The 25,488-nt window shown below is 42.0% G+C and overlaps 1 protein-coding gene across 4 annotated transcripts in view; it reads left to right on the forward strand.

Annotated features, from left to right (window-relative positions):
- The first annotated feature begins 115 nt into the window (after window positions 1-115).
- The window catches only part of AGTPBP1 (ATP/GTP binding carboxypeptidase 1), a 68,986-nt gene continuing 43,613 nt past the window's right edge, over window positions 116-25,488 (forward strand). For 2 of the 4 annotated variants that reach the window (XM_082241503.1, XM_082241504.1), the window contains exons 1-2: window positions 116-258; window positions 20,066-20,152. In XM_082241503.1, the coding sequence (XP_082097629.1) occupies window positions 20,118-20,152 (35 nt within the window). In that variant the 5' untranslated portion in view covers window positions 116-258; window positions 20,066-20,117. Of the gene's footprint in view, window positions 259-20,065; window positions 20,153-21,835; window positions 22,029-25,488 lie in introns of those variants that run through there. The other 2 variants (XM_082241501.1, XM_082241502.1) reach the window with 1 other exon arrangement.

The raw sequence follows: 25,488 nt of genomic DNA on the forward strand, positions 1-25,488 counted from the left end.
CTGCCTCCCTTCCCCGCAACGGATGCAGAGGTCGCGCCCGTACTTCCTTTCGCCATAGAGATAAGAAAGCAGAAACTCTTCCCGGAGACTGGGAGCGGACTTCCGGGTCGCTTCCTTCGGGGGGCAGCCGCTCCTGGAAAAGCGGTTGGAGGAAAGCGGGGCTGTCGCGCGAAGGGGGCTCGGGGGTCCCGACTGAGGGCAATGCAGGGCGGGTTCCCCTCAGGGATCGCCCCGGGCTTGTTCCTGGCGCTCTGGCAGGTGAGTGCCGTGCGCGAGAATGGCGTCTGGCTCCCGAGGCGGGAGGGGGGGGGGAGTCTCGAGGGCCGCATTCGCTCAGGGGAGACCTTAATGGAGGGCGGAGCAGGGCGATGGATCAAGTGCGGTCCTGTGGCTGCGGTGCAGGAAGCTGAGAAAGGTCGGGAGTGAGGTAAAATCTGATGGCAGAGATACCCCTCTCCTCCTGAGCCAAAGCTCTAGCTCTCGTCTTTTTTAAAAAATAATATATTTATTAAGTTTTCCATTTTATAATATTAAATACATCCTTATGAAACCCTTTCGCTATTTGCTCATACGAGCTAAGACTTATTCTATTCTGCCTCATAATTCCAGATTCAGGTAGGTAGCCGTGCTGGTCTGACGCAGTAGATATATAGATATATAGATATATATGCTTTCGTAGATTTTCACGGGTACAGGAATGCAGGTTTTGGTATCTTCGGGTGTCTTCCCGTGTAAGAGTAGGGGTGTCTGGGCGACGTTTCGACGAGGTCTCACTCGTCATCTTCAGGCTGGTGCTTTCGGCTTCTTGTTACTGGAACAGAGCAGAATCTGGTGTTTGAGTTCCTATAAATACTGTTGAGGGGTGTGGTGTATAGCCTCCAACGTTCTGGGCAGAGAGGAAGTTCCTAGATTAGTGTGCCTTTTCTTCTTTTGTTCCAGAAGAAAAGGCACACTAATCTAGGAACTTCCTCTCTGCCCAGAACGTTGGAGGCTATACACCACACCCCTCAACAGTATTTATAGGAACTCAAACACCAGATTCTGCTCTGTTCCAGTAACAAGAAGCCGAAAGCACCAGCCTGAAGATGACGAGTGAGACCTCGTCGAAACGTCGCCCAGACACCCCTACTCTTACACGGGAAGACACCCGAAGATACCAAAACCTGCATAGATATATATATATATATATGTGTGTGTGTGTGTGTGTGTCCCATAGCACCTTAGAGACCAACTGAGTTTGTTTTTGGTATGAGCTTTTGTGTGCATGCACATTTCTTCAGTGTGCATGAAGTGTGCACGCACACGAAAGCTCATACCAAGAACAAACTTAGTTGGTTTCTAAGGTGCTACTGGACATTTTTTATTTTTAAAAAATATATATTCATAATTCCAATTTTACGTCATAGCATTTGTACCTTTTCCAGTTTACGTTTCCCTCCTTCGTTTTATCACATATTTTAAATAAATGCAAAACGGTAATAAACATTATTACAAGTCTTCTTACAACAACCCTGCTAGTGTTGTTAATTGTTTACAATTGTCCTTCCTTCAAATGATGTACAAATTCACTCCAATCTGTTTGGAAAGCTTGATCACACTGGTTTCAGATTTTCCCAGTCAGCCTCGCCAGTTCTGCATACTCCCATCATCTTCACCTGCCATTCTTCGATTGTTGGTATTTCTTGTTGCTTCCATTTTTGGGCTAATAGAGTTCTTGCAGCCCAGCTCTGTTGGTTTTGATATCACTTCAGAAACTCCGATATCCTTAAGAGCATAGAAATACACTTTATTGTCGTTTATCAGGCCATCCAGCACAGTATTGTCAGCACCACCATGGACCCCACTCCCATTCTCTCTGACCATTTGTTTGAATGAATGAATCTTTTATTTGCATCAGGCATTGGCCGTAGCAATAAAACGATACGATATACAAAGAATAGAAATAAAAGGTCACTTATATAAAATACATTTTAGGATTTTGAATCAATAGTCAAATAGTGGATCTTATTCTGATTGCCCCAGCTAAAAACCTTGCAACCTTTGCTGTCACCTGCTCATCTTGGTCTGCCAAGAGAAAGAATCTGAAGAAGTGTGCATGCACACGAAAGCTCATACCAAGAACTAACTTGGTTGGTCTTTAAGGTGCTACTGGAAGGAATTTCTTTATTTTGACTATGGCAGACCAACACGGCTACCTATCTGTAACTGTGCCAAGTAGCTGGGCGACCCGGAATTGACAATAAAACAGGGGTGAAAACCTCATTCCTCAAGTCTTTATAAAGAGTGCAAGTCAGAAGGGCATGCACCACCGATTCGGTACTGCCATCTCCGCAGGGACATAAGCGTTTTTCGTGTGGAATCTGTTGGAATCGCCCCTCAAGTACAGCTGAGGCCAATACATTCAATCTTGCAAGAGTAAAAGCATGTCTATATTTTAGAATTCCTAGGTTATGCAGATAGGGTGATCCTCTCTGACTATTGGCTAAGCTGGCTGGGGATGATGAGAGTTGTAGCCCAACATCTTGGCACCAGAGGTTCCATGGTCTCTCTAGGGTTTGGGGCAGGGGACATTTCCAGCCCTATTTGGAGGTGCTGGGAATTGAACCTGGAACCTTCTGCATGCAAAACTAATGCTCTAACGTTGTGGTATGGTTGTTCTCAGATGTGTTAGTTTATTGTTGTTCTTTTCAACCATTGTGGCCATATCAAGTACTGGTTAAAAAAAATTCACGCTAATACAATTTAAAAAACCATCCATCAACCAAAATATATATATACATTGACATATACCCATAATAATAATAATATACAAAAGGTTAAAAAAGAAAATAATTGAAATATTAAAAAATAAAGGAACTTTGACAGTATGGTTGTTCTCATCCTTAGTTAAATCTACCTCTGCATTTTCAAAGGCTTGCTAGTCTTCAGTGGTGTCTCTAATTCAGGCATAGGCAAACTCGGCCCTCCAAATGTTTTGGGACTACAGCTCCCATCGTCCCTGAGCACTGGTCCCTGACCACTGGGCTTTAAAAAGTATATTTATCTGGTATTGTTCCCTCTAATTCAGATGTCCAGGTATGAGTTCCATTGCCTGGTACTACACATATTCTAGAGGGAAGTATTGGCAGTCCTGGGGGAACCCCAAGGTATGTGGCGCATCCAAAATACATAAATATTAAGAACCCTCAAGGGGAAAATTGCCAAATCATCCCACTGATAACAGCATGCTCAGTGACTACATCGGGAGCAATACCTGGAACACTGCATTGGAGAGGAAATCAAACAAATAGCCTGGATGATGAAGAAGGAACATTTCACACTGCAACATATTTATTTTCATAATTTATACCCCACACCTGAGACATAAATTTATGTTTCCAGGGCAGCTAATGGCATAGTAAGAAATGAAAATGTAATAATCATAAATAATAATAAAAACATACAAACTAATACAGTAGATTTAAACAAAGCAACTACAGCCCATTCAAAGAGACAGTAAAATCAAACGTTTGAATTAAAATGCTTACAGTAGCAGTTCTGTTTATTTTTGCTGCATATCTTATTTGGTCATGTAAAAAGGCAAAGTTAAACTTGATACAAAGCTACAAATACATACGGTAACTTCATTTAGAACACACAAAGCATACAGTGGTGTCTCGCAAGACGAAATTAATCCGTTCCGCGAGTATCTTCGTCTAGCGGTTTTTTCGTCTTGCGAAGCAACCCTATTAGTGGCTTAGCACTATTAGCGGTTTAGCGGCTATTAAAGGCTTAGCGGCTTAGCTGCTAAAAGGCTATTAAAGGCTTAGCGGCTTAGAAAAAGGGGGGGGGAAGCGAAAAAAAATCTCAAGGCTCGCAAGACATTTTCGTCTTGTGAAGCAAGCCCATAGGGAAATTCGTCCTCCGAAGCGCATTGAAAAACGGAAAACCCTTTCGTCTAGCGGGTTTTCCGTCTTGCGAGGCATTCGTCTTGCGGGGCACCACTGTAATTGAAAAGTAAAAGGACTTGCAAGTGCACACTTCTGTTTCACTTTGCAGAGGCTTCTTGTTTATCAAGAAATATTCTAGGCTGCTGCTCATCCAGAGGGTCATACATATAGGCCCAAGTCCCAAACAGGGTGAAGTGGCCACCTCAGATGGCATCCTCAAGGGGTGCCACCCCCGTTCCGCCACCCAGATGGACTGGCAGCAAAGCTCTGCAGAACGCCTCTCCTCCTGCCAAGTAGGCGAAAAGGGAGGTGTTCAGCCACCTAGCAGTGTGGTGGAGTTTTGCAATGGTAGAATATCACAAGGTAACCACCTTGTGATAGTGCTGCTGAATGTGAGCATATGACAATCACTTCTGAAAGATCTGCGCTGGTTGTATTTAAGATTTTGCTGATGCTGTTTAAAGTCCTAAACAACTTGGGGCCAGGCTACCTGAGAGAGCACCTTCTCCCGTATGAACCTGCCTGACCACTGAGGTCTGTAAATGAAGCCCTCCTGGTTATACCGCAGTCTGTACATGTTCATCTTCTGGTAAATAGCAGGAGGGCTTTCTCGGCCATGACAGCCACTCCATGGAATCACTTCCCCTGAGATTAGGCAAGCTCTGATGGTAATGTGCTTCTGACACTTGTTGAAGACCTATTCATTTACTCAGCCTTTCAGCCCCATTAGGTGGTTTACTGCATTTTAGTTACTTGTGAATTCTGATGTACATTTTATCGTATTGGTTTTCATGTACTTTTATTTTAGTTGGCCGTGTCTATATTTTTTTGATCGTGGGCAGCATATAAATGGTATTAATAAATTGCAATGTGGAATGTCATTTTTAATGTACCATGGTAACAAGAAATAAGTTTCCAAAAAATGAGTGATGAATAACAATACAGTTAATTATGTGTAGAACTCTTAACTGTAGAAAGTATGAAGAACAACTATGCATACTCTATGGATTAGGAAATTATGAGGAATGTGTATAAAGGCTCCAAGAAAAATGTACAAGCGTGGGAAAGACGATAACCTGCTACGGTCTATAATTAGTATGTTCATTTTAATTCCCAAAGGCTAGATTATTTCTATTTGTTATTTAAAGATTGCCATTTTTCCTATTCAGGAAGCATTCAGAATCAAAGTCAAACCATTCCAGAGTTTCCTTTTGGTTGGGATACTCTCTGGAATTCTTCTTAACCTAAAATAAATCTAGAGCCTGTCTTTCTGCTATACAGACATTCAAGTCAAATTTGTAAGCCACCATAACACAATATGAGAAGCCCCTAACAGAAATGAGCAGTTTGTAAATGCACATATAGTAAAGATGACACGAATAGCAATTAAAACCAGTAATCACGTTAATATCACTGGGCATAGATGGCAGGGGATTGTGTCTGGGCAGGGAATCCCACAACTGGGGTCAGGGCCAGACAGACCATGCAAGCAGGCGGAAGCCTGCTTCAGGTAGCCAGGCCCTCAGATAGATTCAGAGAGGCCTGAGCTACTTCCAGCTTTTGACGCCCTTAGCCATAATAAAAATAAAAAATAATGATGCATTTAAACATAGTAAGGTACCTCCTTTCAGAAAAGAGTTATTTGTTTATAGGAACAGCTGGTCTAAGAGAGTTCATTGATCACTTCCTGATTATGTGCCAACAGATCAGATAGGGCTTTTTTGTTATTTGATATCAATTTAACTAATAAAGAGTTTGATATGTTCAAATCTAACTTACCAAATCCTATCTCTATCTTGAATCTGCAGCTCTAAGCTGAGAGTGTTTGTCACCTTTGGGTTCAATGCACATAAAAACAAGCTGTGAAGCTTATCAAATGTCAAAAACTAATAAGCATCTAAATTTAAAGCCTTCTTTGAGCTTGAAGCCCACCCTGCTCCTGCCTCTGATTGACTCTTCCGGCAGCACCATGAGGCAGGGAGAATAAATGAAGGCAGAAATCGGTATATGGATGGTGCAACAAAACTAAACCTTGGCCCTAGCAGGAGGGATGATAGATAGCTTGCGGAACAAGACGACGGTGCAGAACCATGTAGCATACATGCCACAGAGTTGAGCATTTGTCCCTGAGCAACTTCTGAAATATACCAGTAAAATATGAACAGAACCACTGAGCATGGTGCTTCCAACTCCCGTTCCAGACAGAAAAGCCAGAAGCATAAGAAAGGATGCACTCAGTCTCGGAACATGCCATCCACTAAAGTTGCCAAAGTCATTTCAAAACTAGTTTGGAAGCCAGATGGAAATGAGACCAGATAATCTGTATCCTCCAGACAGAAGTTGCACCAAGAGGGTTTACTGAAGGCAAGAATCAAAGAACTAGCCCCAATAAGGAAGACAATTAAAACTCAGTATATGAATGTACAAATCACTTCATCTTTGCCTTACTTGAATAGCCATTACCTTACTTGCTAATGTTGTGTGCCAGTAAATAACACCTGACAGTGTGGTCCTGTACAAGACTACTTAAGAGTTCAAGGGGGCTTACATTCTGGCAAGCAGGTATGGAATTGTACAGGACTTCCAACAAAGGAAACTGAGTCACCTAGTGACAAGCAGTTGTTAAGATGGATGGAGAAAGGACTGGACTTTAGAAAACAAAAATTGTTTTGTTAAGCTATCAACTGTGAAATCTAGAGCCACTATAGACCCCAATACTAAATACATTTATTTGGAAGAAAAGCCTATAGATGGAGTATGCGTGTTTAGGAATGGGTGGTATGATTGTGTAAATATAGAGGATAAATAAAGCCAACTGCAGGATTGTGGTTCACAAACATTTCTTCTGTTACATGCTGTACTATATGTTTTGATCTGCTTTCATTATTGGAATACTAGATTTGGAACGTGTACTGCCACAATTACTGCTATATAGGAGGTTCAACATTTCCAGTTGTCATCATCAAAATGAAGGCCACAATCCAATAGAGTCAAGTACACTTAAAACCATTAATTTCAACAGGCTTAAGTGCTCTTAATGCTCTCTTGGATAGTCACCAAACTTTTGCTCATTCTGTTTATGCACAGAAAGAGACCAATTTAGTTTGACGTATGTGAATAGTGATTCATTTTATTAATGTCTCCTGAAACAATATAAAACAGATGACCTCTTGAATTATGACATTTATCCAAGAGTACATCTACAAGTGAAACTACACTGATACTTTTCATATTTGCCTGCAATCATTTATAAAGAAATAGAATAAAGTTGTCCTTGTAATTATCTTCTTTTCCTTAAATGTTGTTATTACTTTTGCAGTAAAATTCTCAGTCATGTTACATACCCAATGAACATTTTGATACGAGTATGATTATGATGTTTTATACATTGTAATGGTGTTTGGTTTGACTAGGAATGGACAACCTTGACAGAGTATGCACTCATATAGTTGTGCTTTTCCCTTTTTTCAATGTTCTGAAAGGAGATATGTCATATATGAATATTATTCCTTTCCCATATTGCCTTGTACCTTTTGCTGTGGGCTGCTACCAGCTTGAATATACAGTAGACAATACCACGTTTAGAGGGTTTTTATTGACCTTGAAGAAATGCAAGAGTGTAGAGAGTAATTTGTAGCATCGCATATTTAGCATTATTGGTCAGTTGGAGCGGATCCACTCTCCAAGTGGTATACATTTTAAATTACATTTTTCTGCAGCCCTGAGAACCTGAACACCATATTTTTTAAATATACTGTATATAATCTTGAACTAACATTTTTGGATTCCTTGCTACAAAGACAGAAGACTGCAATTCTAAATACAATTATTAGTGATTTGGCATTTATGTATAGGATTGTACAAGTTCTAACTGAAAAATGTTCTAATCTCCCCTTAAAGTTATGTTATTAAAATGCACTTTGCAACCTGTGCACTGAGATCTAATCTCCATCTTTATGAACATTTTCATTCTCAACAGCTAAATTATTGCATTAGTAATTTTCCTTGGAGTACTGTGGTTTCTAAGGGGCTATTATATATAACTGATTCTCCCTTGAAAAAGGGAAATCTTGCATATTTTCTTCTTCTAATGGACTATATTAGCTGCTAAACCAAGGATATATGCCTATCAAAGATGTTCCATTCCTTGAAATCCAACTTAAGCTGGGAAACTGAAAAACATTGTCTTAAATGCCCTAGAAATGGAGTAGCGAAACTTTTTTTTTAACTGTTTAATGAGTCGATGCCATTATATACTTTACATCAGGATGGCTAATATTGGGTTCTCTAGCTGCTGTTGGGCCCTCAGTTCCCATCACCTCTGGCCATTGGCCATGCTGGCGAGGGCTGATGTGAGCTGGAATCCAACATCATCTGTGGTGGAGTAGCTAGCACTGGACTAGGGCCTGGGAGACCCGGATTCAAGTCCTCATTTTGCAGTGTACAGTAGTTCACTGGTGACCTTGGGCCGTTTGTAAGAATAAAATGGGGGAGCAAAGAGAACCATGTAACCATTGAGCTCCTTGGAGGAAAGGTGGGATATAAATGTAAAAGGAAAAGTAAATAACAGTATTAGAAGGGCCACTCCTGCTTTGCATAAAGGAGACTACCGAGGGCTCTCTGTTAGCAGGGCCCTTAGCGCCCTTAAAAATGTTCTTGTCAACACACTGCTTATTAATGGTGTGACATGTTTTGTCTGAAGAATAGAAGCAAAACAGGTCAGGGCACCGGCCATTTCCCTGGGTAACTTTATAGAGCCCCAAAACACCTTTAGGCAGGCAGCCTCTTTCTGACACTTGCACTTCTCTCTGCCGCTGTGCTGGAGGCTTCAAGTCACACGCAATTCTGTTCCAGGGCTCCTTGCCCTGATGAAAATTCCTGGGTGGCAAACATGAAAACTGCCTTCCAAAGAGAAGCAGGTTTGTCAAAGTAATAAGAATAAATAAATAAGAATAAAAATGTGCACCCTACCATTGAGACCATTCCATTGTAACTATCCAACTTCCCAAAATTTCAACACCTCTTGCGATGGTTTGACCCCTTTCCGTATTTAACAGTACAAATTCTACAAACACCTTTTATATCTCCTCAAAATAATTTCTCCTGCATATTCCGTCTTACCTTAATGGCACATGCTAATTTATCGTTAATAGCTATATCCCACACCGCTTTATACCATTCTTCCATTTTATATTACCCTTGCCCCTTCCACTTCCTAGCTATAATAACTCGCGCAGCTGTCAATAAATTGGTGAGCAAGTCCTTCATAGCCTGCAAATCTTCCATAAATTGATAATAATTCAACCTCTGGATTTTGGGTCAGCTTTAACCCAGTGATTTCTGTTATCTCCTTAAACACCCTTTGCCATTTTTTTAAAAAAATCTTCTGCATATCCAAATAAACTTAATTTGCTCATTTATTCATCCACTTTAAATATATACGCTTATAAAACTGCAGATTATTACAATAATCCTGCCAATGTTCTTATCTGTTTACAATTTATCTGTAAATATTCAATAAACCATTTTCATTCTTTTATAAAAAGTTTGTTATCTTGATTTCATTATTTCTGCATATTCCATTAGTTTTTGTATCCATTCTTCCTTTGCTGGGTCTTCTGCTTCTTTCCATTTTGGGGCGAGTAACATTCTTGCCATGGTAGTAGCATACATGAATAAGTTTCTATACAATTTAGGTAGTTCTGTCCCTATAATTCCCAAAAGAAAAGCCTGGTGTTTTTTTACAAACATTATTTTAAACATCCTTTTCAATTCATTATATATCATTTCCCAGTAAACTTTAACCTTACTACAAGACCACCACATATGATAAAAAGGAACTTCTTTATGTTTCCCACACTTATTTGATTTAGATTTATACATTTTTGCCAATTTACTCGGTGTTAGATACCACTGATATATCATTTTCATATACTTTTCTCTTAGACTATAGCATGCTGTAAATTTTATATCCATATTCAGGGTGGGTTTTATTTAAATCAAATTGATTTAAATCGCTAGTCAGTAATACTTGATTTAAATCATTTTATTTTTTTTACAGAAAGACTCATTCTTGCTGGTATAATCTTAATATTAACCAGATGAATAATAAATTTTCAGAGTAGTTTTTACACTTATATAAAAAATTACTGATTTGGTTATACTATTAGAAATACATAGACAGATAATTATGAAATTACTGTGAGGTTTATAAGTTAACTGTTTATATTTGGACAACTTTTCTGCTGTACTTTATTGGAAGGAGAAAAATAACTATTTCCTTAATAGCAATTTATTTAACTAAAACAATAACATTCCAGCATATGCATCCATGTTTGTTAACTGATGTGGTTAAGCGTTTAAAAAAACAACCTTTGAGTTTTAGCACACACGAAAAACTTAAAACAAATCCTTATTTCCTGATGAATAGCCTTTGGGCTATAATGTAACTTCAGTAGAAAACTATCTTTAGAAAGATTTTTCCTCCAAAAGCATTTTATTTTAAAAATCCAATTTAATTCAAAAAATATTTTTTTTAATCATTGATTTTTATCCACCCAGTCCATATTCCACAATCATTCCCATGCTTCCTTGTCTATATTTGTCCCAAAAAATGTATTTACACCCCCACCACATGTGAACATAAATCCTTATTTTTTATTTACAAATAAAACATTATTTATAACTGAAGGACAACCTGGGTGCTCACTCAGCTTTTGGCTCCCAGGGAGTTGTGACCAGGCCCGGATTTAGGTTTGATGAAGCCCTAAGATGCTGAAGGTAATGGGGCCCTTTATATGTCCAGCTGTCCTTTGTCAACAACAAATTGTGCTATTTTTTTGTGTTAAATATATGCTATATGGTAATTTATGGACCTAATAGGTATCTAAAGCCATTTGCACATGTTGCCATGCAACTAGTCCATGCAAAATGTAGGCACCCTATATATATAAATGAGCAAACCAGTGATATTTTAGGGAGCAGGCTAGCAGGCAGGGCCCATTACAGTGGTGCCCCGCAAGACGAAATTAATCCGTTCCGCGAGTATCTTCGTCTAGCGTTTTTTTCGTCCTGCGAAGCAACCCTATTAGCGGCTTAGCGCTATTAGCAGTTTAGCGGCTATTAAAGGCTTAGCGGCTTAGCTGCTAAAAGGCTATTAAAGACGTGGCGGCTTAGAAAAAGGGGGGGGGGAGCAAAAAAAATCTCAAGACTCGCAAGACATTTTCGTCTTGTGAAGCAAGCCCATAGGGAAATTCGTCCTGCGAAGCGCATTGAAAAACGGAAAACCCTTCGTCTAGCGGGTTTTCCGTCTTGCGAGGCATTCGTCTTGCGGGGCACCACTGTACTTACATCATAGGAGCCTACACAACACAAAACACTGTTGCTGTATGTAGATTTTATTTTGTTTTTTATCTTACATTTTGGAAATGTACATTTTTTTTTCCTTTTAACTTTGGGGGACCCCAAGAGAGTGGGGCCCTAAGCTATAGCTGGTCTAGCTTATACGTAAATCCGGCACTGCCATATTCCACAATCATTCCCATGCTTCCTTGTCTATATTTGCCCCCAAAACTGTAGCTATTTACACCCCCACCACATGTGAACCCAAATCCTTCTTTTTTATTTACATTAGTCATTCACAAATAACTCCCTCCCACCAGATGTCAAGAGAGCAAAACTACCAGACTTCTAGAAGACATCTCAAGCCAGCCCTGTTTAGGGAAGCTTTTAATGTTTAACAGATTTTGATTTTAATTATTTTAATATTTTAATTATTTTGTTGGAAGCTGCCCAGGGTGGCTGGGGAAACCCAGCCAGATGGGCGGGGTATAAATAATAATAACTATTATTATTATTATTATTATTGTTATTCTTATTTATAACTGAAGGGCAACCTAGGTGCCCCCTCAGCTTTTGGTCCCCAGGGAGTGGCGGCCACAGCTGCCCGCCCTGAGGGCGACGCGGTCGCGAGCGCGCGGGAGAACTAAGGAGGCAGAGAGCGCGCGGCGGCGGCGGCCGTGCACGCGCGCGCGCGGACGGGGTGGGGCCGGAGAGCGCGGTGACGTCTCCGGGATGCGGACAGGTTCCTTCGCCGCCGCCGCCGCCGCCGCCTGAGCTGTGGGCGGGGCGCGAGGTTCCCCTCCTCCGAGCGGCGTTCGGCGGCTGCGCTGTCCGGAGCCGGCCCGCCGCGGCTCACCTGCCTCGCTCCGCGGCCCGCCTGAGAAGACCCTCCGCCGACCTGCGCGGACGCGGCTGAGGGCGGGGTGGCGCTGAAGGGGCCCGGGCGCTGAGGAGGAGCGGAAAGGAGGTGAGGGGAGGGACGGGAGCCTTCCTGGCGGGCGGAGGTCGCGGCGACGCCTCTGAGGAGAAGGAGGCGAGGAGCGCCCAGCGCGGGGATGGGGGGGGGGGCGGCTGCCTCGTTTGGCCCCGCAGCTGCTTCTCCTTAAAACCTCCTTTTGACGAAAGGCTTCGCGGTCATCCAAGTTGGTCCTTCCTCCTCCTTTCCCACGGCTCCAGCTTTGAAATCGGCCCCGTTGCGTTTCAATGCGGCGCTCCTGTTTAGTAAACAAACTTTGATTTATTGTTAGTGGCCTCATCAGCTGTTGTTGGTGGTGGCTGTTGTTTTTAATGTTTTTTTTTTTTAAAAAAAATAATAATTCAATATTTAATGCTGTATTGTTTTTAACACTTAAGCCGCCCAGAGTGGCTGGGGAAACTCAGCCAGATGGGCGGGGTATAAATAATAAATTATGATGATGATGCTCGGCCCCTATGCTTTTCCATTCCACGAGAAGCTCTGGAGGTGGTTTGCGCTGGCAATAAGAAGATCATAATGCAAATGGCATTTTAAAAAGGGATCCGGTCAGTAAGGTGGGTCAAGCCACTTGCAGCGTGGGCACCTGTATAGTGGGAATTCCCATAGAACAAAATAGAACCCTCTTCTTGTCCCTACTTCTTGTATACCCCTGTTAAGCAGGCCTGTGTGGTTCTCCCATATCCCCAGCCACTTCTCCTGCTCCACCTGATGCGGGTTGTGTGTATTCTGGAGAATGAGAAGCTTGGGCCGAGGATGTGGGAAGTGTGTGCAAGCTTTTCATTCCCCTACTGCAGGGGTGTCAAACTCAAATTCATTGGGGGCCGCATCAGCAGTTTGGTCACCCTCAAAGGGCCGTGGTTTGGTCACCCTCAAAGTGGAGGTTTCCTGAATGCATGTAAAGTGGAGGCTGAAGAGGTGGCTTTCTTGTGTCAAAAAAAGAAAGAAAGCGAGAATAAAAGGTGAAGGCTGGCGGCCGGCGGCGGCTACACGGGCCACATGACAAGGTCTGGCAGGCTGGATTCGGCCCACAGGCCTTGTGTTTGACACCCGTGCCCTAGTGTAAATAGGTAAAGGGACCCCTGACCATTAGGTCCAGTTGTGACCGACTCTGGGGTTGCAGTGCTCATCTCACTTTATTGGCCGAGGGAGCCGGCGTACAACTTCTGGGTCATGTGGCCAGCATGACTAAGCCACTTCTGGCAAACCAAAGCAGCGCACGGAAGCGCCGTTTACCTTCCCGCTGGAGCAGTACCTATTTATCTACTTGCAGTTTGACGTGCTTTCAAACTGCTAGGTTGGCAGGAGTCCCCTAGTGTAGCTGGCCATTATCTCTCTCTGTGTGCCTAGGCAAGGGAGGAGACTCATCATGATATTTTCCAAAGGCCTCCTGAAACAGGATGGTTTAGAAGGCCTTCATGATCTAGCCCAGTAGGTTTCGCAGTTGAGAATTTCTACAAATGAGGTGCCACTGTTGGAAAAGCTTCACTTTGAATTAGTGCTTGCCCTTCTGGGCTTCAGCTGGAGAACTTAGTCAGGCACCCCCAAACTCGGCCCTCCAGATATTTTGGGACTACAACTACCATCATCCCTAGATAACAGGACCAGTGGTCAGGGATGATGGGAGTTGTAGTCCCAAAACATCTGGAGGGCCGAGTTTGGGGGTTCCTGATCTTCGTGCTCGTATGGGAGAAGACACTTCTGAGGTACTCTGGACCAGGCTGTTTAAGACAGAATAATAAGTTTGGCTGTCGTAATCATTTTACCCATAATATTGTTGAGTTCAAGATTTGAGCTTCTTGGTAAAATGACTAATCAAATGATATGGGGTGGAGTGACTCAAAGATCCAGGAAGCCCATGGTTTGCACAGAGATTCAGTGTGGCTGAAGGTCTGCATTTTGAGCAGTTACAAACCTGAGTGACTTTGGAAGATTGATTTGGAAGACTGATGCTGTCTTTGAGCAACTATAAGCCTTATTTGTGTGACCTTCAAAACTTTCTCATAACAAGTTTGGATTTTAGCACACACTTTCAAAATGAATTTATGTAGTAAAACTGCAATGTAAAATGTTTAAAGTGGAATTGATTAATGTTCTCTAAAGTATTTATAAACAATAACTCACTGCTTGCTTGTATTTTATTTTGCCAGTCTTGAAATTACATTGCAAGTGCAACTAAAATTAGGTCAGATACTATTAAAATGGTTAAACTCATAAAGCTGCTGTTCACAGAAGTCACTTCTATCCATTGGAGATTTCCCTGAACTGAAGGGAAAGGAACGAGATTTCTAATAATTTCCCCTTTCTACTGCAGTCTGATGTAGCACCATCTGTACTTTTCTCAAAGGGCCCGTCAACAACTATCTGGAACAGAGTTTGGTGTTCATGGAAGCCTCTGCTGGACCCAAGAGCCTTCTATGAATGGAAGAACATTGTTAGATACAGCTCATAGTAAAGTCAAAGCAGTGCAGTCCATCTGTCAGATCACATGGGCCTCCTGTGCAGCTCATTGCTTGTGTAGGAGAGGAACAGCACCAAGACAAAACTACCGTAGGTCCAAGGTACACCAAAAAATGTGGTTTCTTGGGCCCACTGTGTTTTGAATGGGGGAAACATGGGGAAATGGCCTTCCACGTTTTTTACCACAAAGTAATTTTGAGGAGCAGGAAGAAAAAAAATAAAGCTTCCTCTTACCTCCTTCATTATTTCTTACTGCGAGCGTTTGGGATTTGGAAGCACCGCAAAAGGACACCAGCAAACTAGGCCCGATGCCCTTTAGCATCACTTGTTGGCAACCACCCAAGACGGTTTGCATTGCTAACAAAGCTCTTAAGCTCTTGGCTAAGCCCATCCCCTTGTCCCAACAGAGGGAAAGCGTCAAGTCTGCAGTTTGCAATAGGCAGTTTTGTTCATCTGTAGTTACGGGTTTAATTTTACAAGTGTTGAAATGAACTGATTGTGGAATTCTGATTATTTTAGTTTCCATCAACTCGCCGTAGCCAAAATGTATTTGTTCAGCATTTTAAAAATTATTCTATCAAAATCGACTAGAGAGATGGTTACCTTTTCAAATGGACTGTGTTCTCTGAGATATTACGCCACCTTGTTTTTCTTCATTATTCTGAATTTCCCTAATAGTGTTTTTTACATGTCAGCTGCAGATCTTTCAAAAAGTTACAGGGCAACCACAACTGAGAGTCTTACTGTGCTTCATTTGGTTATCACTTAGACAGCTTGCTCACTCCACCCTAGTATATGGATGTGTCTGTCTGAGATTATGATTCTTGATCTATGTAAAGGTCTCCAGAAAGGTATCTACTGTCTGCATAGATATCCTTGCCTCACTCGGTTTGCAGAAAGAAGCAAGCTGTCATTTTGCATCTGTGAGCGCACTAGAAGTCAAAAGCTGCTTTTTAATTTCTCCGTGTTGCTGTGAGACTGATGCACTGAGTGGCTGTAAGTAGATAATTCATGTTACATTTGGCCAGAGATTTAGCTGATTTATCCCTTTATATTGTCATATGAGCGATGAGCCATTTGCCCTTTATTTCTTACAGCAGCTATGTAGAAATGCTTTTTTGTGGCTCCATCTCATTATTCTGCTGAAATGTTTGATCCTGACTGTATGGTTAAAGCCCTTTAATTTCAAGGGTTCTTCTCATGCGGTGGCTACCCAGTGAGAATGAATGCTTGATTCTCTATGTTTGCTGTTGAACAGCAGCAGCATGGAATAATGTCATATAAAAATGACTCCCATGCTACGGATACAACATATAAAAGGTCTCCCGAGAATTGGTGAGTGTTGATATTTGTATATAGCAAATGTTGTAGGACCTGTTTAGGCAGAAAACAGACATTCTGGACTCAGTGGCGTAGCGTGGGTTGTCAGCACCTGGGGCAAGGCAAGTAATTTGTGCCCCCTAACCCGGGACAAGGCAAGTAATTTGCGCCCCCTAACCTGCCGCCGCTGCCAGCTTCTTCTTGCTGCTGCCTGGTCTGGTCTGGTGTGGTTCTCTCCCGCGCTCAGCGCAGCGCTGGGCGGCCGCTGCACTGTCCCTCCCCCAGATAGTCCCTCTCTCTCTCTCCGCACCGCACGCCTGGCACCCCCCCCCTCCACAGTGGGCGGCGACCCAGCGGCTTGGATCGGATTCGCACAGCCAGCACTGCAGTGAAAGAGAGTGAGTGAGCTAGGTAGGGGCAGAGAGCTGAGAGTGCGAGCGCCCCCCCCCAGATGTTGCGCCTGGTGCGGCTGGCCCCCCCTGCACCCCCACGCTACGCCACTGCCTGGACTAAGCAAAATTGAGAAGGAAGGAAGGAACGGGAATGATGTAAGAACTGTAAACAGTATAACATCAATCCTCATGAAAGACACTGGCTATCAATTTGCTGCTAGGCCCAATTCATGGTGTTGACTTTAACATTGAAAGCCCTAAATGACTTAAGGCCCAAATACTTGATGGCACTCCTCCTCAAATCAGCTAGGTCAGGCCCTATGGGTCTGTCTTGTGGGCCCTTTGATTGATTATTTAATTTCTATACTGCTTAATATGTTAAAAATTGTAGAAGAAATTGACACAACAGAAACTTAAAATATTACAGAAACACACAGTTACATAGACATTAATTCTATCTCTTTATCTACCTAAATCAATAGCAATTCTTTTACCTTCTGACACACCCTCTCAGCCTCCAGGTTCTTACCCAGGGTCCCAACAAACACTCATCTCACCCACAAAAGTCTCACAAGAAGAGTTTCTGGAAACAGCAGACATCACCCCAGTGCCTCACTTGAGACTTGCTTTTTCTGGGCAGGCCCAAGGTGGATGGTGCTTTCTCAGACGGCCCACAGCTGTGTCCCATTTAGTACAGCAAGTTTGTTGAGTTTTCTAAGGCAAAGGAAGTTGGTTTATATCTAATCAAACTATTGGTTCATATACAGTGATGCCTCGCAAGACGGAAAACTCGCTAGACGAAAGAGTTTTCCGTTTTGGAGGTGCTTCGCAAAACAAATCTCCTATGGGCTTGCTTCGCAAGACGAAAATGTCTTGCGAGTTCCTGCGGGGTTTTTTTCCTCCCCCCCTTTTTCTAAGCCGCTAAGCCGCTTATCAGCTGATCCGATAAGCCGCTAATAGCGCTAATCTGCTAATCTGTCAATGGGCTTGCTTAGCAAGACGAAAAAACCGCTAGACGAAGAGAATCACAGAACGGATTCTTTTCGTCTTGCGAGGCACCACTGTATAGCTAAGTATTGTCTACACTGACTGATAGTGACTGTCCAGGATTTCAGACAAGGTTATTTCCCAGATCTACTCTGAGATGCTGGGGATTGAATGTGGGAACTGCTTAATTGTTTTGTAGTATTTTTCTGTATATTAGCTATACTGCAGAATTTTGATTACCGGTATATCTGTTGAGTGGGTGTTTTTGTATTTTAAAGTTTTACTGTGTAGTAAATTCAGGTGAGTGTCGTATCTCCAGTTTTCACCTTCAGTTTTAAATTTTATTCGTCCTATGTGGAAGTGTCAATACAATACATTCAAAAAACAGTTGGTTTATTTTGGGAAGGGTCTTAATGAAGTTTATGATTTAGAAAAGTGAAATGCTCATGAAAACAAAGTTCCCCACAGCCAACCACAAATGAACAACCACACTGTAGGCCAACCCCACCTCTCTCACCACCAAAGGAACACAAGTGAACAGCAGAGAACCTGCACAAGCAACGCTGACACCAAACCCTACATATATTAAGTAAAATAGAAACATCGCCACCCGACCCCACCCCCACCCATCTTCCCCCCTCCACTTCTTTCCCCTTTTTCTTCCTAATGTCTCAACAAATGAAACTTGATTTGTAAAAATGTTGCATGGGGGGGGGGGAAATACGAGAGAGAGAGACATTGCACACGTTTTAGTAAATCAAGAAAATATTTAATAAAAGAAAGAAAGAAAAGTGAATGCACTTTTAGGTTTTTGATACACTATGAAAAGCAAAACAGTGGTTGATATATATATGGAGCATGAATTGGTTTTATAATACAACAGCCAAAATCAAAATATAGCTGGAAAGGGTGGCTAGCCAAAGATGTTACCAAACAGTGCCATGTATGGATCTAGCATTTCTTAGCCAGCAACATTTGGAGCTTAAGCACTTTCCCCCTGCATATCTGACTGCAAAGGAAACTTCCTGGTTGGTTAAACCACATTTTCTGTGCTTGGTTGTCATGGCAAACATGTGGTTTAATAAACCAGGAAGTTTCCTCTGAAGCCAAGGGTGAGGAAAGAGGAAACATTTGAGTTCACAGCTCATTTATTTTTCAAGAAACAATACATCTGAGTCAGGCAATGTCTGATATCAACTGACTTCCCCATCTTTCATATGGGGCAGTTATTTGCAGAGCATAGGAACACACAGACTGTTTGTTTTTGGCCAGGATATGATCCTCACAGGGCACTGGGTTGCTTTTCAGAGTGATTTGTCTGACTGTGAGGATCAAGAATCAGAGTAAATAAGGGACATTCTCTGCAGGACCTGGGAGAGTTCCTCCTGCAAAAGAATGGGGTTTTTAGCCAGTAGATGCAGAGCATGCAGATTGCACAATATCTGGTTCCCATGCATTTCTGAAACTCCCCAGGCCTTGGTTGCTTTGAGGAAGGATTGTGTTATGTCAGTATGACATAATATTTTTGTGGATTTTGTCTTTAGTTTATAAACTCCAGTTTTGCTGATTTAAGTAAGCTAAGAACTTTTTGGAGTAGAACTGAGGACTAAATGAGATGAGTAACTGATAACTCCCTGATACACAACCATTGAAATAATGTTTCTCCAGTAAAAAGGGGGGCTTATCCATTAAAAGGGTTATCTGGAACACATGAATGTCACCTTCTTAGTTCCAATTTGTTGTGAAAATCTTGATTCCAGTAATGGTAAATGCAAGCAAATGACAACTTGGTGTCTGTTATGAAATCATTTAAAGAATAATGACAGTTTAGAGATCCCCATTATAAGCAAATCTTTGGTGAATAGAAATTACAGGGGTGATTATGAAGCAAAGCATATTATTCCAGCAAAGTAAATTATTTTGATTTTACTTAGTAATATAGTTGAGAACATACTAACATCTATTTAAAAAAAAAGCTGCTCACAAAGATGGAAAATTCATTATTCTGCGAAACATTTTCCTTTTAAAGCAGGTATGCATTCAGTAATAAAAAAAATGGATTTGTTTAGCTGAAAACAATGACTAGAATTTGAAAAAGCTTTTGGTACGAATAGCTTCTTATATATAATTGCTGATACCTTGTTTTGATTGGGTAATGTTAATATCAAGTAGCTTCTATGAGGGCTGGTCAGAAAATATTACATGTGGCATTTCCCGAATGGAAAGTACTAATTTTCTTCAGGATTTTGTATGGAGCTGCAGTTTTTTTAATTTACCATTTTGGGCCAGAAATGAGTGAAAAATGTCATCATGGCAAAACCTCCCTATTGCCAAGAGGTACAATAGTCTCCTATTACTCTCTCCAGCAATATTTTCCACTGATTGCTTATCCATGTCTTTTTCCGCAGTCTCTGTCATCTTTGTCACTGCTACACCCTCTTTAGCAGGCACCTTTGCTTTTTGCTCAACCAATGGCTATAGCTACATTTCCCCCCTGACATTTTTGTTCCCAGGCCCTTTTAAGGTTGTATTTGCTGGCTATCTTGGTTTCTGCAGATGGTGTTATTTCTGCTGTGTTTTCTCAAACATTATCCTGTTTCTCACACTAGAATTTGAGTATACTTACACACTCTTCTTCTTTTTTCATTTTTGCCGATCATTAGAGATGTTGCTGTGGAAGAACTAAGCTTTCCAGATTGATATGAAGAACTTTACATGATGAATAAAATAAAAATGGCATCAGAAAAAAGGTAAGGGGGTTGGGGAGAGATGCAGATGGGATTTTTTTTTCAATAGCTGGGTTTGTATTCCTTGAAGATAGCTTATAAATGAACCCAAAGTTATCAGGCTTATTCAGCTGATTAAGAAAAAGATTTTCCGTAATAGTTGGTGACCTGTAATTATAAAATTTATTTAGTTTTTATTGTGTACATATACTTGTCGCTTTGATAGTTTAATGAACTATTATACAAGTACTTATATGCTATCCATGTAATTTTACAATAACCCATTGTTTTTTGTTTGAGCAAAACAAACCATGATCCCTGGTTTGGAGTAGATACTAAGATAGAGAGTATGATGCAATCCATCAATGGCTACAGACTCAAAGGGATCACTGTGGAAACTACGTCAGCGTTTGCAATAAACCTGTAACTAGCGTTCACCATGATATGTGAACTGGGAGATTGGATTGGATCCAAGGGTTGCATGAGCAGACGGCTGCTCTTTTCATGTCCTTCCTTTTCCTACTGCTTTACATACTACACTTCTGGTTAGAAATTAGTGATGGCATCCTGTAAACTGACAGTTACTATGATCTTGCATGTGGGCTTATCACTGTTGAGCTTATCACTGGTTTGTGTTAGTAGTGAACATATGCTTAGGGTTAGGGTTAGTTGTGATTTCACTTGTATACAGTGGTGCCCTGCAAGACAAATGCCTCGCAAGACGGAAAACTCGCTAGACGAAAGAGTTTTCTGTTTTGGAGGTGCTTCGCAAAACAAATCTCCTATGGGCTTGCTTCACAAGACAACAATGTCTTGCGAGTTCCTGATGGTTTTTTCCCCTCCCCCCCCTTTTCTAAGCCACTAAGCCGCTTATCAGCTGATCCGATCAGCAGATAAGCCACTAATAGCGCTAAGCCGTTTATCAGCTGATCCGATCAGCAGATAAGCCGCTAAAAGCAGCTAAAAGCCGCTAATAGCGCTAATCCGCTAATCCTTCAATGGGCTTGCTTCGCAAGACGAAAAAAACCGCTAGACGAAGAGAATCACAGAACGGATTCTTTTCGTCTTGCGAGGCACCACTGTATAATAAACGCAATGGAAATTGATGCACCTCTGCTGGCATAATAGACTTCTCTGTGTGCAATGGAACTTCCTCTTCGGTCTGCTCAAGCTCCCTGCACACCCTCAAAATCAGCTCCAGATGGTTCAGATGTGCAGTGGGATGAGAGGAAATGAAAGCTACTAGCCAGCTGTTAGGAGAGTCCTCTGGTACTCAGGTCTTACTTGTGTCTGATTGGCTGTTATGAGAACAGGTGCCGGACCAAATGTTGGCCTGATCAAGCCATATGTAAGAATGTAAGCGGGGCTTACATTATGCCAGTGGGACTGAGCACATGGAGCATTCGATACATGTGCTTAAAATGATCTGAACTGCTCTACATAGAACTTATATAATACGTCATCCAATGAAGTGCCAGTTATTTTGGAATTGGTACTTTGTGGGGCCATTCTTCACCCCAAGGAAACTTGTTTGCAAATAAATTTAAACATTTCTTACGCTTATTCCAGAATCAATAAATGATTGAATCCAATAAAACTCTCTGAGAGTGTGTAAACTTAGAGGAATTGTAGCCTTATGACACAAAATGGTTTCCATGGTAACTTCCTACGATGCAATTGTGTCTGGGTTGGGCTCTAGAATAAGGTCACTACGTAAGAAATGGTTAAGCTGTAGGTTGCACTTAGTTTGTAGCTTGGTCAAAGGCATTATTAGAGGAAATAATGCAAACATGAGGCGCAGCACTCGGATCCATATCAGAGTCAGGATGTTTAGACCAGTTGGGAAGTGGGTAGGATCTGACAACTCCTCTCATCCTTGGCCTGTAGGAACTAATCCCCGGTGAGTGGAAAAGCCTGTGGAATGATGATAATACTAAGGGAAACATTCTTACCATTTATTTAATGTTTATTTATACTTACTATTTACTTAACATCTATTTTTGCTTCCAGCTGCTCAGTTTATTTTCATATCAGCCTTGAGAGCAATTGGGATCTCCATAACAATTTATTTTAAGACTAGTCCCAACAGGGTATCTGTTTCCAGTTACTTAAGTTTTGCTGGTGCTCTAAGTATCCTAAAAGTAAATCTCTAGAAAGTTCCTATTTCTTATACTATTAGCTGTTGGTCCTAAAACAAACTTCCATATATCACATGGAAGAGATTAATCCTTCTGAAAGATGTAATAAGTGAGAATGTTACTTCCTCTAAACTTTTAAAATATTTTCAGAATAGTTTGCCTGTTTAAACCACCTCAACTCTACTTTTAGATTAGTAGTAATAATAATAATAATAATAATAATAATAATAATAATAATAATAATAAGTGTTTATATATAGTTTGGAGGTTTTTTCCCCAAAACACATCTACATTTATATGGATGTCATCCTACCAAATTGGGGGGCAGCTTTAATTGTGCAAGTGGCACATACAATTTCGTAATCAGGATTATGCCAGTTGTGCAAAGTTGCCAGCTTTGACGTGATGTAATAGAGCTTGGAACCTTGAGATAGCTTTTTCCTGCTACACTGACCCTTGGTTATTTGAATGTGTGCCTGTGTATCAGTTTCTATCTTGCTGCATGTTTTGCTGCAGTATCTATGCAGGAGTACAGTGGTACCTCATGTTGTGTAACCTCCAGGTTATGCAGCAAACCCAGAAGTGGGTTTGCCACTCGTGTGTGCGCAGAAGCAGTCCTTCGGTTACGGAATTTTTGGGATATGGCTGGGCCTCCAGAATGGATCCCATTCCTAACCCGAGGTAACACTGTTTGAAGTTGCCTCCTACTAGAATAGTTTTGTGAATTTTAGATGAGGCTTGTTTATTCCCCAACCTCCACCGAGTTCATGGGGCATCTTACAAGTATTTGATTGAAATACAGCCATATGTCAGCAGGAATAGCCAGCGCAGTACCCTCCAGTTGTTGGTGGGCTCTGACTCCCTCTATCCCTGGCCATTGGCAACTCTTGCTGGGTCTGGCGAGAGTTGGAGTCCAGCAACATCTGGAAGGCACGGCATTGACGATCTCTGTCTTAGAGCAACTTGGTGGTAAATACAGAATCATTTTCTAACTGCAGTTGAACTGTTTTCAAGCTGCTGAGCGAAGACTAGTGATTTATCATATCTTTGGTAAACCAGCAGTGGCAGTATTTATTAAACTAGTGCCATATACTTTTAGTTTTATTGCAGCTAACCATATTTCATTGTAACGTGTATAACAAATTGTCACTTGCTGTATAAGCTAGCTGCGTGGTAAGCTGACAAGCAGAATGGCTTATGGTGCCAGTTAAATGCAACAGGAGCATTTTGTCACTCTAGAAAGGCAATGGCAAAGGAAAGTTACATAATGATATCACTCCAAAAATAACGTGTGTACTTTTACCAGTGGAGTCACATTTTGGATGTCATTAATGGCTTAAAGATTGTGTTACACTGTAGATGCTTAGAGGTAAGTTGAGGTGTGTGTGTAAAAGTGTGTAAGAGATCCATGACCATTCTGAGCCCCGATGATGACTCAGTGGACTTGTTAGGAGTATTGCCATTTGAGCATTCCAGTAAATAAAATACTCTGTTTTCAGATGATAGTTCTAGAATTCATGACCACCTCATACTAACTCAATTGCTTAAAAATGCCACCCTGATCTGTGAACATTTCAATGATTACCGTATTTTTCGCCCTATAGGATGCACTTCCCCCCCTCCAAAAATGAAGCGGAAATGTGTGTGCGTCCTATGGGGCGAATGCAGGCTTTCCCTGAAGCCTGGAGAGCGAGAGGGGTCAGTGCGCACTGACCCCTCTTGCTCTCCAGGCTTCAGGAAGCTATCCGCAAGCCTTGCAAGCCCGGCGGGAGGTCCCGCCGGCTCGCAAAGCTTGCGGGCAGCAGTCTGCAGCCCACAAGCTCGGGAGATAGCGGGGAGGCGGAGCACCATCACCCCGCTATTCCCCGACCTGATCTGGAGGCTGGCGGGGGGGGGGGAGAAGCAAGCTTGCTTCTCCCCATTGCCAGCCCCATAAGCTCGGGGGACAGCGGGGCAAGCGGGGGACAGACAAGAACGCTCCGTCTCCCTCTTCTAGCTTGGGGATGGCTGCGCAAACCTGGGGGGGGGAATAATTTTTTCCCCTTGATTCCCCCCCCCCAAAAAGCTAGGTGCGTCCTATGGGCCGGTGCGTCCTATAGGGCGAAAAATACGGTATCTCAATCTATGCAAAATCAACAGTTCTTTCAAACCAACCAACCTAAAGTGCTATTTGTAACTAGTCCAGTGCAGCCCTGTCTCCATGGATGATTTTGTGTATCTTCTTGCTTTAAAGCAAGGCTGGGAAGCCTGTGGTCCTCTATATTCACTCATTCCCAAGAAGTGAATATTGGCTAGGGCTGGTGAGAGTTGGGAGTCAGCAAGAACTGGGAGGGGGAACCATGTGAGCCACCCCTGCCTTAAAGGCTGCTGTTAAAGACACAGAGACATATGCCTAGCCTGACAAGGCAAAATGAATTTTGTCCTGAACTGGGGTGAGAGGAAGAGGTGAACACAGAGGTATCCTCACCTCCTGGATTTCAGGTCAGGTAAAGCAAGATGTGAAGTGATATCGTTAGCATCGGATACTTGAGTCTGCCCCTAATGTGAAATCCAGTTGGCCTATTTTAGTTTGAGAGTTTCAAAAGACAGCTGCCTCTGGATCCATGACTGAGAGTAGAATTACTTTATAAATATTCTTAATTTAAATGTATTATAAAATGAAAAACATTGCTTAATCACATTCCTTCAGCTCAATGTGGAAGCCAATGTAAATCACTGGGCTGCCTGATAAAGCTAAAATTTATTTGAATAAACTTCCACTTCTTTGCAGTTTATATGTCTTCTCTTGGGGTATGTTAAGGCTACATAATGGAATAATCAATGGACCTTTTGATACTAATCAGAACTGAAATTCTGCCAGGATGGGAAATTCTTGTTGTCTCAACTAGAGATGGTGTGAAAGTCTGTCTGAGGCTGGCTTGGAATAGAAACCAAGGTGTTAATAGGACCTGAATCCAAACCAGAAACAAGTCTTCAAATGTCTACCCTTCCTCTCCAGAGCTTTCAGGAATTCTTAGAAGATGAAGTTTCATGCCATCACTAGCACTCCCTCCCCTGCTTTTCGAAAGCAGCAGCAATGTCAAAAGGCAAAAGGGAGGATTTTTCTCTCCTGTTTTCCCACCAGAAATTCTGGGTGTAATGGATTCTAGGATGGTAGCCCTGGCTAAGAGTGTGACGTCACAATGGATAACTGGAACCTTTAAAGCATGGATTACCCAGTTT

This window comes from Podarcis vaucheri (genome assembly GCF_965113315.1).
Source record: "Podarcis vaucheri genome assembly, chromosome: 11".
Lineage (NCBI taxonomy): Eukaryota > Metazoa > Chordata > Lepidosauria > Squamata > Lacertidae > Podarcis > Podarcis vaucheri.